Source organism: Struthio camelus, chromosome 15, assembly GCF_040807025.1.
Source record: "Struthio camelus isolate bStrCam1 chromosome 15, bStrCam1.hap1, whole genome shotgun sequence".
NCBI lineage: Eukaryota > Metazoa > Chordata > Aves > Struthioniformes > Struthionidae > Struthio > Struthio camelus.
Genome location: NC_090956.1, coordinates 18,853,074 through 18,867,776, shown reverse-complemented (window position 1 = coordinate 18,867,776; position 14,703 = coordinate 18,853,074). Strand labels below are relative to the sequence as shown.

Sequence of the window (14,703 nt, the reverse complement as noted above, 5' to 3'; positions counted from 1 at the left end):
AGCCCCCCAACGCAGCACGGCCGCCCCCCCCCCCAAGGGAAAACGCCCGCGGGAAGTATTTCACGCAGCGCCGAACTCCCTGGGGTAAAACTTCCCCCCAGTCCTTCCCAGACTATCAGCTGCGAGCGCCGTGCAAGCACGCGTGTGCCAAGCGCCGCGCTCCCCGGGGCGCCCGGAGCCTGAGACGGGGCAAGCCTGTTTTTTGCCGGTGGAGCGGGAAAGGGCAGCGCGACGTACCTTTGGTGTCGTGCTCGCTCTCTGCCCGAGGAAGGACAAGCTGCACCTGCACTTACGGGGAGGGCTGAACTCCCCTTACCAAGCGGTCACACGGCCAACGCGCGCACGAGGCCTCGGGCTCCGTCTGGCCTTTTTCAGCGAAAGCAAAGGTTTACTCAGTGAAAACAAAGACTTCTTTCCATCAGTGCCAATAACGCGTCTCCAGCGCGAGGCCAAGGAAGCGCTTGGCTCGATCGAAACGCCGACGAAGACTTCCGAGGGCGTAAACGAATCCCACCAAACCCTCGAGGATAACGGCAAACTCCAAAACACCAGCGCATCGCTCTGCCTGCCGGGAAGGCCCTCGCTCGGCAGCTTTCACCAGAACCTGCTGCCGCGTGAGAAGAGCCCCATCCCCTCGTGGCCTGCTCGGATTTTTTTTTACAACAGCGTTTATTCGACTGACACCAAACCTTTCCCATCCAGCACCCCAAGCGAGATGGTTTGTGGCTTTTGTGCCATGGCTGGGTGCGGAGGTGGCCCTGAGCCTGCCTTGGACCTGGCGGTGCCACCGGGGAGGAGGACATGGCCGCGGACACCTCTGCAGGCCTGTGGGCAAGTCCTTGGCAGGCCGGGAGGTGCTTTCACGTCTGGGCAGCGCTCGGCCCCCGTAGCGCCGGGTCGGGGTAGACATCTCTTCCCGAAGCCTCCCCGGGAGCTGGCGTTGGGCACCCAGGAAAAGACGCGTCCCCAAGGCAGACCTGTCCCCCAGGGCGCCGGCCGGTGCCAGCACCTCGGGCCACCAGGCTTGGCGGGGCGGAGGGGAGGCCCTGCAGTCGCCGAGCTGCTCCCGGGGCCCCGCGGGGCCACGGTCCCCTCGGGCACGGGCGTCCCGTCCGTCCCGCGCTCCTGTCCCCTCCGGAGCCGGTCCTGCGGCCCGGCCCCGCTGCCCACCCGGCGCAGCTTCCCACAGGGCTCGTCCCCCGCCGCCTGCCTTGACTTGTGTCCCCAGTGCTCCCCGGCCTTCAAACGCAGCTGCCGAGTTTCCCCAAAGGGCCGCGCGGGGTCTTCGCGGGGCGCAGCGTTCGTCAGCGGTGCGGGACGAGCCGGGGGCGTGCGGGGGCGGCGGCGGCTTCGGCCTCCCTGTCCCCCAGCCCAACGGGGACGCGGGGCCGGCAGGGGGACGCATCCCTCTCCTGCCCCATCACCAGCGGCTGCCGTGGGCGCCCCAGGCCTGGGGCGTTTCCCGCTGTGGGGGCCGCTGGCCGGTGGGTCCCGCGCGGGGCTGTGGGTCCCGCCGGCCGGGCGAGACCAGCACCCCAGGGTGGGGGCGAGCGGCCTGCGGGCCAGGCGCAGCCCCCCGCCTCCGGACAGCACCCTGAGTCCCCTCGCTGCACGGGTGCCCCAGGGCCGGGCTCCCAGCAGCAGCCGGGCCAGCTCCTGCCCTTCCCAGGGCCAAATCCTGCCCATATCAGCGCCAGGGCCTGCATCTCCCCACGGCGGGCGCAGCCCCAGCACCAGACTTCTCCAGGGGGCCCAGACCCCCCGCATCGGCCCCAGCGCCAGGCCCACCCCAACGCCCAGACCCCCCCGCATCAGCCCCAGCGCCAGGCCCACCCCAACGCCCAGACCCCCCCGCATCAGCCCCAGCGCCAGGCCCACCCCAACGCCCAGACCCCCCCGCATCGGCCCCAGCGCCAGGCCCACCCCAACGCCCAGACCCCCCCGCATCAGCCCCAGCGCCAGGCCCACCCCAACGCCCAGACCCCCCCGCATCAGCCCCAGCGCCAGGCCCACCCCAACGCCCAGACCCCCCCCCACATCGGTCCCAGCGCCAGGCCCACCCCAACGCCCAGACCCCCCCGCATCAGCCCCAGCGCCAGGCCCACCCCAACGCCCAGACCCCCCCCCCCGCATCAGCCCCAGCGCCAGGCCCACCCCAACGCCCAGACCCCCCCGCATCGGCCCCAGCGCCAGGCCCACCCCAACGCCCAGACCCCCCCGCATCGGCCCCAGCGCCAGGCCCACCCCAACGCCCAGACCCCCCCCCACATCGGCCCCAGCGCCAGGCCCACCCCAACGCCCAGACCCCCCCGCATCAGCCCCAGCGCCAGGCCCACCCCAACGCCCAGACCCCCCCCCGCATCGGCCCCAGGGCCAGGCCCACCCCAAGAGTGAGACCCCCCCCCGGGATCAGCCCCAGGCCCACCCCCTCCGGCATGACCAAGCCCCCCGGTGCGGGCCCCGGTCCCGGTCCCCCCCGCGGCGGGGCCGCCCCGGCGGTGCGGGCGGGGCCGCCAGGGGGCGCTGCGCACAGCGGGCGCCACCTCGCTTGTTTTGGCCGCCGCGGGCCTCCGTAGCGGTCGCGCCTCGGCGGCGGTGGGAGGCCGCGCAGCGCCGCGCCGCGCGGGGCCCGACGGAGCGGGCCGGGCCGGGGGGCGGCGGGCGGCCGCCATGAGCGACATCCGGCACTCGCTGCTGCGGCGGGACGCGCTGAGCGCCGCCAAGGAGGTGCTCTACCACCTCGACATCTACTTCAGCAGCCAGCTGCAGAGCGCCCCGCTGCCGCTCGTCGACAAGGGCCCCGCCGAGCTCCTCGAGGAGTTCCTCTTCCAGGTCCCCAAGGAGCGCGGCGCCCCGCCCAAGGTGGGCCCGGCGGGGCCGCCCCGGGGCCGGGGGTCCTGGGGGGGGCTGGGGCTCCCGGGGGGGGGTCAGTGCCCTTGGAGGAACAGGAAGGGGCCCCGGGAGCTGCTGGCGACTGAGTCCTCGTGGGGACAGGACCGGGCCCTTGGGAAGTGCTGGGGGCTGAAGGTCGGAGTGGGGACAGGGCAAACCCTAAGTGACTAAAGGGGGTATTGGGAGCCTGGGTGGGGTCCTGCAGAGGGTCAGTGGGGGCTGAGGCCCCAGGAGACTGCCCACAGGTCCCCCCATGCCGCTGCCAGGCTGTATCGAGGTTTTCGGAGTGCAGGGCTAGGTGCAGGCTGGGGCTGTGGGGTGGAGAGTAGCGATTAGAAACCACTGCTGCTGGTGAATATAGGGGGTGCACAGGCCTCGGGCCTGGCTTTCAGCCCTGCCTGCCTGGCGGTGCTCTTAGCAAGGCTACTTGGAGGGGGAGGAAATATGTTTCAGCCCAATCTTGCTGTAGGGCTTATCTTTGAGTTCACAGGCAGCGTTTGGTTGTACAGCAAGCGCTAGTCTTGTGTAGCGAGCTACGCAAAAGCCTTTTTTGTGTAACTGGATAAATGCAGTGGTTGTTTAGGAAGCTTGTATATGTGCACGGGGCCCAAGAGAGGCCGTGAGATTGTGGAGAGATAGTAATAAAGGTAATGTGGACAGGCTGCAGCCTGGTGGAGCTTCTAACACTTCTGAGAAGCTCTCAGCCTTTACTGTTGCTTTCTTTCGCAAAAGCAACTCTTGATTCTTCTAGAGCTCCAGTGTATTTTGCAGCTTTGCTTCTGTTTTCTTTCAGAGATTAAATTCACTTCAAGAACTTCAGCTCCTTGAGATCATGTGCAATTATTTCCAAGAACAAACCAAGGATTCAGTCCGGCAGATCATTTTCTCATCTCTCTTCAGCCCTCAAGGAAACAAAGCAGATGACAACAGGATGGCTTTATTGGGAAAGCTGGTTTCCATGGCAGTTGCTGTGTGCCGAGTTCCCGTTCTGGAATGTGCTGCCTTCTGGCTGCAGGTACTGCTTTTGTGCAAACCCGGCAAGCTCTGGGAAAGAATGAGGGAGCCTGCCACAACTGTTAGCGGGTGTGCTGTGTCACCTGAGGATCAGTCACAGCTGGCTGGAGTCAGTTGCTGTTCTGTGGCAGTTTAAGCCAAGGTAACGGCTGGCTGCTGCAGCTGTGTTCACCCCACGTCTGTGCTCGTGTCTGTTCCTTTGCTCCAGCACTGGGCAGAGCTTTTGCCAATCCGTTTGCCTGCTGTGTTGGCAGAAGACAGGGTTGGTTTTTTTTTTGGCCTGTTGAAAGGGATCAGTGAATGATTTGACAAAGGGAACAGGAAGTGGGATGAAACTGTGGCAGTTCATGGTCACGTTGGCCAAAGAACTGGACTTGGGGGTTTGGGAAAGAAACTACCTGGTGTGCAAGCGTGGGTAGGGCAGAAGAGGCAGTGTTTGCCTCTCTCTTGAGATTTGGGCAAAAAGTTCCAGTGCCTGTCTTCCATGAATGCAGTACTTCTAAGGTCTCTCATATCTCTCTGAAGGATGTCCCTTCCTTACCCCATAGAGATTCCCCACTGTTGATCTCAGGAAGTGCATCTTTGTTCCTGCTTCCCTCATGGGATGTGCAGGAGTCAGGTGTTTTACAGCAGAATAGGAAGAGCAATACAGAGTCGGCTCTCTAGAACTTTCTGTGATTTGGTTTACACTGCTTTTCTCTGTATGTTATCCCGCATCCCTACAGCGTACCCCCGCTGTGTACTGTGTGAGGCTAGCCCGGGCTTTGGTTGATGACTACTGCAACTTGGTGCCAGGCTCCATCCAAACACTGAAACAGATATTCAGTGCCAGTCCTCGCTTCTGCTGCCAGTTCATTACATCAGTGACGGCTCTCTACGACCTCTCTTCAGGTAAAATGTTTCCAAACTATGTCTCTCAAAATAAGTAATATAGTATAGTGCAACATGAATTAACTGTTGCAAGCAAATTAACTGTTCAAATTCTAAAGATGCTTGTTACCATATAGCTACTACCAGAAGCATCCTGGGGTATGTGACTGTTACATCATCTGTCACTGGGGTGAGAATAAAAATAACACCCAGTGGCTGAAGGCATAGTCTTTAATAGAGAAGCAACCATATAACACAAACAGCAACATCCTCCACAAAGGGTCCTTACTGACTGAGAAACTCTAGGTGTGAAAGCTGGTCTGCCTGGGCTGGGAAGTTTTACCCTCCTGTTGAGTGCCATCTACCCAGCAGATAGACTCAGGGGTGGCTGTCAAACCAGCTCCTCTCAAAAAGGTGAAAAATGTAAATTCTTAGTATTTGCGAGCTGGAGCAGGATTTCTGTTGAACAGGAATAAGAGATGTAATCAACTTGTTGTGCAAACCTGCACTGTTTAACTGTATCCATGACTAGCTATTGATATGACCTGCCTCCAGGTGTTGTTGCTCAAAGAGCAGAAGCGTGTGTATGTGTGTAAAGTAAGATTGGTTTACGTTTACTCGCTGAGAGAGAGAACTTGTGATAATCTAAGGAACAACCACATTAAATGCCAACTTCCCACATCATTCAAGAAAGCAAATGCTATTTGTGGAAGATAAAGGAAGTGTTTTGCACAGCCTTCTCTAGATAAACAGCTTGGTATTAGTGGGAAAGAGGTCTGGGCTTAGAGCTTTTTTTTTTTTTTTTTTTAAGAACTTGGTAGCATAGTCTTTCTCAATATTTTATACACATATTGTGTAAGCATTTGAAAGTTCATCCAACTAATTAAAAGATATGTCAAAAAGGAAATAGCTATAGTCAGTAAATCTTTTTTTTTTTTTTTTTCCAATTCCTTGACTTCATTAAGATGTTATGGTCGTACAAGAAGAGGAAGCTTGTTTTTTTTCTGTGATATGTAATTGGGCAGTCTTCACCGTGTTCTGAGAACAGACAGGATTTAGTCACACAGCCAGCACCTGTGGTAGTTAGAAGTTTCAGAGAAGGTAAAAACCAGAAAGTGCTGACCCTGGATTGGGTAGTTCTGTAGTCCAAATGACTTTTTCCTCTAAGTCATTTCCACCACCAGGTCAAGGTACAAAAGACCTGACTAGATCAGTTCAGTGCCGAGTCCTTTGCTGACGTGTATGCGATTCACAGCAAAGATATCGCACTGAGTCTGGGCAGTCTACCACTGTGACGGAATGAGACACGGTTACTGTGGAGTAAATTTTTCTGTTGAGACTAATCAGGCTCCATTTCCTGACCGCCTATTGCTTCGTAGTTGAAACTTTACACAATCTTATAATCCTTTGCCTGTCGTGTGATTGTGTTGTCGAGTTAAGTTTTTCCACAAGACATGCTCATTTATGTAATTCTTAAAGAAAATCAATTGAGTGACTGGGGTGAGGAGGAAGAAGTGCCAACAAGTTTTGCCTCTTCTCTTTCCCTTTGTACTTCCTCTGGCAAGGGACAAATGGAGACCAAGTTTAGAGGAAGAGTGAGCAGGTGATGGGGTGGGAGAGGAAGGAAATGATGAAAGAAGCTTTGTTGTGAAAGGGGTTAAATGTTGAAATGTGGTGGAGTCTGCAGAACTGGTGAAGAAGGTGAAGCTGATAAGAATATGGTTGTCTCTCTCTGGGCAAAAGAACATCTGCTGCTGGTGTCTTGAAAAAAACAGCAGAGTTGGGGAAGTTCTGAAATTCAATTGTGCCAGTGCAGGAAGTGTATGGGTAAGGGATTTGTGACAAAACCACGGTCCTGTGCTCGAGTGCAGGGCTCTGTTTACTGAGCAGTATCTTTCTTATCTTCAGATGACCTCATCCCTCCTTCAGATCTGCTCGAGTTGATTGTTTCCTGGATCTTTGAAGACCCCCGCTTGATCCTCATTACCTTTCTAAACACTCCTATTGCAGCCAACCTGCCAATAGGGTTTTTAGAGCTTACCCCACTCACTGGACTGATCCGTTGGTGTGTGAAGGCCCCCTTGGCTTATAAAAGGAAGAAGAAAGCCTCTCTCTCAAACGGACACCCCCCCAGCAAAATTGCCAAGGACTCACCTGCAGGAGATGACAGAGACTGCCATCAGCTGTATTCAAAACTGCATTTAAGTGTCCTGCAGGTTCTTATGATGCTTCAGGGGCACTTAACAGAGAAGAACCTTTACGGGCGCCTGGGGTTAGTGCCCTTTGACCATGTGGTTCCACTTGTTGAGGAAATTAACAGACTGTCTGATGAACTCAATCCTCTCAATGCGTCCAAAGAGATCGAACTGGCTCTAGACAGACTGGCTCAGGCTTTGCAAGTGGCCATGGCATCAGGAGCACTGCTGTGCACTCGGGGTAAGTTGCTGAGCGGGGCTGGCACGGAGCCTGGCATGGGATTCTTTTCCTCCAGCGCGCGGGTGGATGTCTTGAGAGGGAGCTTTGCGGGGGGTGGGGGGGGAGTAAAGGTCAATCTGTTGATAGCAGAAGTAGTAGTTTGCTGCTATTAGGAAGCAGTATTAGAGTGAACTGCAGGAAATACTTCAGGAAAAAGAACTGGATGTGGAGTAAGAAAGGACAGATCACTGATAAAATTGACTGGAGAAAATGTTGGTTTGCAGAGCTGAAGGAGAATTGACCTTCTTCCTTGCAGTGTGTGGAAGGGGTTTATATCTGGGCAGCCGACATGGGGACAAATGTGACCTCCTTGGGGCCCATACACAAATGGGAACAGCACGGTTGATATCAGAACACAAAGAGAGAAAGATCTTGTTGCCTGCTTTGATCCCTGAGTAAATGGGACATGATCACAGTTACCTGGTCCTGAACTGTAGTGTCTCCAAGCTGACTTGCTCAGTGGGGTCCTGCTGTGGTTGTGCATTAGAGACCTTCATCCTCCTCCGAACTCTCCCTGTTTTGAGAAAGCAATTCTGAGAGCAAACACTGGAGAGCCAAGGACAAACGTATCACATGGAGCTGCAGAATCTGTCCCATTGTGCATGCTGAAAGCTTAATTTCTCTTCCTGCCAGCTCTGCAGACATACTCTGGAACGTGAAAGGTGATGCCCGGGAGCCAGAGAGACTCTGAGTAACGTTGTACAGTCTAGGTCTCCAACACAGCTGTACTGACTTTCTGGGGCAGGATTCTGGCCTGAAACCAGAGGCAGCAGCAAACTGTTATAAGTCATAAGCTAAGGTGTTCTGCTAGGTGTGTGAAGCCTGCAGTTCTTCACATCTTCTTCATCAAAACTGCCTAGGCTGGCTTTTAACCGATACAGGGAATTCTGTGTATGTCATGGTATTTACAGTAGTTTTAAGAAACACTCCTTGTTGGTAGGACCCTTATGACTGACTAAAACTTCTAGTTTATCTAAACAGCCTTTGCGGACCGATGTGACCCTGATCTATCTAAAATCCCAAGCCGATGGGAAATTGTATAACCCTGCGAAGCGTGCTGCTGAACGTCTGGCAAGCATTGCCTCTTCACCAGGGTGAAGAGGCACAATATTGCCTATGCATTTGTGACTATACAGCTTCCTTTAGCTCCAAGCAGGCATGGAGCTTGCTCCTGTCTGCCTAAAATTGCTCTCCAGGACAGCCACTTTCTTCCAAAGCAGTTTGGGGCAGGAGGTTGCTTGTAGCTATTTTAAAAAGCGTTGTTTAATTGTGTTTCAATTTAACTCGTCCCTGAGTTTGCCTGAACTGGAAGAGACGCCATGAAGTAGACCACGAGATGGATGTGTTAGGGAATCAGAAAAGCAAACAGAAGCTCTGGTTCATCTGGAACTTCTGGACCTTCATTTCTCCTTTAATGCGACTGTATTGTGTGTACATCTTCATTTGAACTTAGTAAAGAAACCTGTTCATGTGGCTTTAGTTGGTCTTTCCTGTTTCCAAAAACGTTTCCTTCTGAAAGACCTGCAGAAACAAAAAGGAGGAGCATCTCAACGCAACAGTCAGCCAGACCTACTCTTTTCTTGAATTAAACTGTATTGAAAACAGGCAACTCTTAGCACAACAGTAGAAGGCTTAAGGTGTCCTAACAATCCAGGACTTGTCATATCTCATCATCTCCTGCCTGTGGAGAGCAGCCTCTGCCTGAGGCTTTTGCTCCGGCTGAACCAGTGCTGTTGAATGTGTTAAATCTTAATATTTTTTCTTTCTCTCCTTTGTTCAGGAACTCTGGGTGTAGTAAGAACAGGCAGAAAAGTGGAATCTTTTGAGCTGATGGCTTCTTTAAGCTATGTTGTTTTCCAGCTATTCATATGATCCATTCTGAGCACTTGCTCTTACTGTAGGAGTGCTCTTACTGTAAAAGTTCAATATAAGTAGCGACTGAAATACCAGTTAATTGTATTTTGGGAGTAGGTTTTTCTGCAAAAGTGGGAGCTTGGTCTCAAGCTATTCGTGAAAGGACTCTAGCAATGGGAAGTGTTTTGAGTAGTGCTCTTGGTAAATACTTTGGTTCTAGCTATTCTGCCTTTAGCTGAAATGTAGAGAGGCAAACACAGACTGTTTATGTATATGTGTATATATATGAGGAATATTTGTCATTGCATGGGACCAAGGAAGAGATGGGAGCTGCTCGCAAAGGAGTGAGGCATGCAGGTATTGCCAAGAAATGTCCTGGAAAAGAAACTAAGATGGGGATAAAAGGAGCAGTGCAATTTTTTGTTAGTAGACCTCGATAATAAAAGAACTTTCTTAAACTCACGCTGTTTTTAATAGTAATAAAAAAGTCTATTAGGTAAGGTTTGCCTTGCTTTTGATATGATGCCTTTCTAATCATAAATGCCATATTCTGTGGGCAGTGTCACACCTTGTATTGCCTATGTCTTAGTTGCTTATTAATGCATCTGTTTTCCTGTTGCTAGATCACTTAGATATTTTGCTGACAGTCAGCTGAGTCCCAGTCCTGAGTGCTGTAAATCCTGATGATCATCTTGTCTGAACTGTTTTCAAATTCTTGAGCTCTTCTGGGGAGGTCTGCAGCATCTAATGCTTCATATAGCAGATCAAGCGGTGATTTTAAGTGCAGTGATTTGGGACCTGTCATTTCCTTTGGCAGCAGCTTTATGTTAAATATGACAGCAGTTGCAGTGAGGGTGTGCAGTCTGCAGTCACAGTTGGGCAGAGCTATGTTTAACCTGCTGCAAATTCTATACAAGGCTTGGTTTGCCTTGAACTGAAGCTGCTTTTCCAACAGGGCTTTGTAAGTTAAATGCAGAGCTTATAATAACGTGTCAAGTGCAAAAAGCTGAAGTAATCACTGGTGAGGCAGAGAAGCGTGTTGTCTCCTACCAAAGTTATTGGCCTGTGAATGGGATTCCGGATCTGCTGATCACTGGGGTTTTTTCAGCAGTCTGACTTTCCTAGAAAGGAGAACAGAGAGGAAAATTGTTGAATTTCTGCTTTACCCTTTATTGTTCTGTCTTCTGTTCTCTTTCAGATGACTTGAGAACTGTATGCTCCAGGCTACCACACAACAAGTAAGAGACCTTTCTATAGCTGTGTTTGTTTTAACGCATATTCCAAGACACCTACTTGAGGGCTGCTGAGACAAAATCCGTATGAAAACACGTATTTACTTATGGAAGTTGGCCTTCATTCAGACACAGTTTTAAGTTCAGTGCAAAGATAAAGGTGACAGATGGTACTGGTCACTTCTCACCTTGAGCTCTGTGGAGCTCCTAGTCCTGCAAGCTGGAGGCTTGAGTCCAGGAGGTTTTCAGTGACTCCCCCAATAGAGACAATCTTGCCCAGCCTGTGTTAGAACAGATGAAAAGAAGAGGAAAATGGAATTACAGCTTGCACAACCACCCAAAATTGTCCCATCCCAGGTTGTCCACTTATTATACCTGACCCTAAGCTTAGCTGCACTTTGCTTCTTACATTTTATCCTTACCAAATTTCTGGTCTTTTCTTAATATTGGCTAGAAAGGTTCCAATCTGTGTGTCTAAAACTCGCTTCTATATTGGAAAATTATATAATTTCCTATATTGGTGTCTTAGCCATGAGCTTAACAGAGCTTGTCAGAAGCTCTAGTTGCAGTAAAGGCAAGATTAAGTTCTGTCCCCTCAAGAGTCATTTATGCTCTGAGGACTCCTGCCTTTTTTGCAGATGGAGACACTTAATGAATCAGTTTTCCTGCTGTGCTGCTAGAGCTTTGTTCTGCCGGTACAAGGGATGCTCTTGAGAGGGACCATGTAGCTGCTCTCCCCAGGTGAGAGGGAGGTCTGCTGGCAGATTTGAAGAGCTGGCCCTCTTTCCTCTTGAAGAGCCCACATAGCTACCTTGAGTTCAGCGTGAGCGAACTTGCCTGCCTCTTTGGGCAGCCCTCCTGGATGTGAAGCCCCAGGCTGGCAGGGCTAGAGGGTTGCCTGTACTGGAACAAGCTGAGCTCTTCAGTGTGGCCCGCACCTCATGATGACACTGGTATAGAGTAGACCAGGCTCTGTATATGGCTTATGGCCCTGCTTTCTTCACAGAGAACATGTGGGATCACGTTGGTGGCAGCAGTTCATGTTCTTGTGGAATTTCTCTACTTATTTTTCTAACACTAAACAACCATGACCAGAAGAGCCTTACTGCAGTAAAAGCAAGACAAAAATTCAGCTAAAAAAAATCTTGAGTAGAATTTCCTCCCCCAACAGCCGGATGATGTGCAAGCTGTGGTCTCCGTGCTGATGCCTAAGTTGTGAGAAGTTGCGCCCAACTTGATGTTTCATATTTTGATATGTGGTTTGTGAGGAGTAGAGAAATAAGAACAACACTCAAAAGCAGGCTAGTTGCCTTGGGAAGGAGAAAAACTGCCAGACTACTTTTTTAATAAAACACCTTCAGCAGAAGATGAGACCCATTTAACTGTGGAATTTTCACAAAGTAAAAATGAACTTAAAATGCTTAGAAAGGAGCAAGACTTTAAAGAAAGAAAACCTTCGCAGACATCCACCGTCGGTCTGAGCAGAGTGTGATATTCATCACTCTGTGCTCGCTCCTTTTGTTGGTGCGCTTTTGACAAATCCAAAAATGAGCAGTGGCTTAACACAACAGCTCTTTCAAAACCTGAATTATCGCACGATTTGAAACATGGTTTGCATCGTGAACTCTCACTGTTTCTGGTTCCTCCGGCATGAGCCATCAAGGCCAATGCTCAGGCACTGGAAGCAGAGACCTGATCTTTCCACGTAGGATCCTCACTAGCAGCAAGGCTTGATTCCAAGAGCTGAGGGCCTTCTGGGGGAGGCTTTGTAGCCTTCCCAGACAGGTGCTCCAGAGTATCTGTCCCTTAGTTAAGCGGTACCAGAGCTTGCTGTTCCCTGCCACTGTGTGAGTCCCACTAGCCGTCAGTTACTGTGAGCAGTGCCTCGGTGCAAAGAGCAACTGTGCTTTAAAAAAACAAAAAACAGTCTGCAGGAAGCTGCAGGGAGCATAATTGAATCATTATCCACTTGCCTGTGAACAATGATGATGAATTGTCTGAAGAATCGGTCCCTTGTGGGCTAGGGAGAGCCACTACAAAAGCCTTCTCGAAATAATACTTATGACTGTCTGAATTTCTTTTCACAGCCTGCTCCAGCTGGTGATTTCAGGTCCAGTACAACAACCAACCCACGGTGCTCTGCCACCAGGATTTTATCCTCATATCCATACTCCTCCTCTGGGCTATCCTGCACATGCAGCACACCCTGCATTACCTGCACATCCGGCTCACCCGGCTCACCCAGCGCTCCCGGCTCACCCTGTACAAACATTTATACCAGGAATGACGTTCCCATACAGACCTATTCGCTAAAAAACTAGACTGTGAAATGTAACCAGTTCCCCTTAGCTTGAGGAAGCCTTGCAGAGGAAACCAAACGTTTTGGGAACCACATTTTTCCTCTTTGGTCTAAAGCTGAGCAATGCCTGCATGAGGGATCAACCCTTCAGGAGTAGCGAAGACAGAGATGGGTAGGCTGCGCTTGCTTTGAATGTGGGATGCAGATACGAAGACAGATCATATGGATGAAAGGAGGGGGGTGGAAGTAGGGAAAAAAACCTCAAAACCTCTAGAACGCGTGGAATTTTTTAACCCACTTTGTTTCATTTAATCAACCAGAATTATTATATTTTTTGAACATGTTTTTTTCAGTAGCCTGTGTCTGTTTACTGCATGGTGAGACAAGATAATCTGGCTGTACATGTAAGAGGGCCAGAAGGAAAGCCATAATATTTTCAAGCTAGTCCACTCCAGCCTATTCATTTCTCTGTAAATGTTTGTGTCTATAGCTGCAGAGTATGTGTACACTGTATATTTTTGGAACACAAATGTTTGCTTCAGAAGCACAAACTAGAGTGAAACAGCACTTCCTATTAAAGGGAATGATTTAAGAAGTGGAAAACAGTTTTGCCCCTTTATCCTTCAAGCAGTGATTAGAAGGTCCAGCTTGTTCGGTCCATGCTACGGAAGGAGCATAATTCCTTTACGGCTGAAATATCCTTTCATCCTACAGGCTTTTGAAATGTCCTCTTGAACGCGCTCAAATCAGTAAGTCTGAGCAGCGTAGAAGTGAGATCTGGCAGGTTTATCTAACGCTAGCTGGCAAAACCGGTCAAAGGCTTACTGCAGCGCAAGGTGCAGCCGCGTACCGAAGCATCTTAGGAAACGCAGCGGAACTTGCTGCTTGCGTCGCTACAGGAAAACATGCAACCCAGCCCACTGAGGTGAGCTCTTCTCTGTCTTAGTGCTGTGATTCCCTGAGCCTCTTCTGCAGGCTATAAAAGCAAGAAAGAAGGTCCTTGCTACGCGTCAGTCACCTTATTGCAAAGACTTCAAACGCCGTTGTCCTGATCAGAGGAGCGCGTGGTGTTTGTTTCTGGTCGTTCGGTTGCGTACTCGCTGCAATCGCAGGGCAAATTAACTGGTGGCTGTGGCTTGGAGAGTGTCATTGGCATGAAACAGCTGAAAAGGAATCTGTGTGTGTCTTTTCCTGGAAGGGGAATCACTTTGTAGAGCTTAACAACAAGGAAATACCCTTAAAAATTTGTAGTTTCAGGATTAGAGTAATTACTAGCAAGCATCCAGGAGTATGGAAGTTATCTCAGTACCTCTTCCAATGTATTATTTGGGAAACTGCATGAAATGGGAAAGAACAGGTTGCGACACTGATATGTTAACAAACTCCATGTTGTTTTCCCAGCTTTTGTGCTCAAGGATGGATCTCTAATTTTAAAATTTCAATTTAATTAAAATTTTTGATTTTTTTTCTTTTCAATGTTGCTCCCTTCTTTTAAGGGTTTTGGGTTGTATCTGTTCCGTAACCTTTCTTTGCTTTGGCAGTTCCAGGCTGCCAGCTCTCGGACCGCTCTTCGTTTCGGCTTCGGTGGCTGGCATAACGAAATAACATTTATCCCCTCCTGTGGGGTTGGGAGGATGTTTATAAATAAGCCCAGCGCTGCCTGTCTGCAAGGTTTAAGCTTCGGGCCCGGTGCTGTTCTCAACCGCTCCGCAATTGGCACCTTGTGTTACTGCGTCGATGGAGTTTGCTGTCGTTTGCGTGGTGCCTGCCAGGCACGTAGGGGCTGCCGCTCGCGCCCAGGCCTCCCTTTTAAACGCTGTGATTTAAAAGCTGCGGGCGCCCCGGGCCCCGCGCCTGCCCGGCCTCCTGCACGGAGATCCCCCGCAGCGCTGCCGGGAGGACGAAGCGGGAGCCGTCCCGCCACGCTCCCGTGCTTGCAGCCCGTGCCCGTGCTGGCAGAGGCCAGCCGGGGCGGGGAAAGGCCTCTCGGTGCCCGTACCGGGCAGGGCAGCGGGGAGCGTGGCCGGGTGCCCGGGGCGCCCCTGCCGGCCGAGGCCGACCTGCTGC

The 14,703-nt window shown here is 51.6% G+C and overlaps 1 protein-coding gene across 3 annotated transcripts; it reads left to right on the top strand.

Moving 5' to 3' along the window:
• Positions 1 to 2,611: 2,611 nt before the first annotated feature.
• INTS15 (integrator complex subunit 15) lies at positions 2,612 to 14,112 on the top strand. Of its 3 annotated transcripts, none has more exons than XM_068908560.1 (6): positions 2,612 to 2,862; positions 3,686 to 3,907; positions 4,632 to 4,797; positions 6,685 to 7,212; positions 10,304 to 10,343; positions 12,425 to 14,112. In XM_068908560.1, exons 1-6 carry the CDS (start codon positions 2,671 to 2,673, stop codon positions 12,648 to 12,650), a joined length of 1,374 nt encoding a protein of 457 aa, XP_068764661.1. In that variant the 5' UTR covers positions 2,612 to 2,670; the 3' UTR covers positions 12,651 to 14,112. The 3 variants fall into 3 exon arrangements, with proteins under 3 accessions (XP_068764661.1, XP_068764663.1, XP_068764662.1); XM_068908562.1 differs by having other exon boundaries at positions 10,293 to 10,343; positions 12,425 to 12,533; XM_068908561.1 differs by lacking the exon at positions 2,612 to 2,862 and adding an exon at positions 3,077 to 3,539.
• Positions 14,113 to 14,703: the final 591 nt, after the last annotated feature.

Bases quoted from the DNA above. Each gene is read 5' to 3' on its own strand.
- INTS15 (XM_068908560.1), top strand. From the start codon at position 2,671: ATGAGCGACATCCGGCACTCGCTGCTGCGGCGGGACGCGCTGAGCGCC. The intron at 3,908-4,631 runs GTACTGCTTTTG...GCATCCCTACAG, and splicing joins GTGCTGCCTTCTGGCTGCAG to CGTACCCCCGCTGTGTACTG. The intron at 7,213-10,303 runs GTAAGTTGCTGA...GTTCTCTTTCAG, and splicing joins AGCACTGCTGTGCACTCGGG to ATGACTTGAGAACTGTATGC.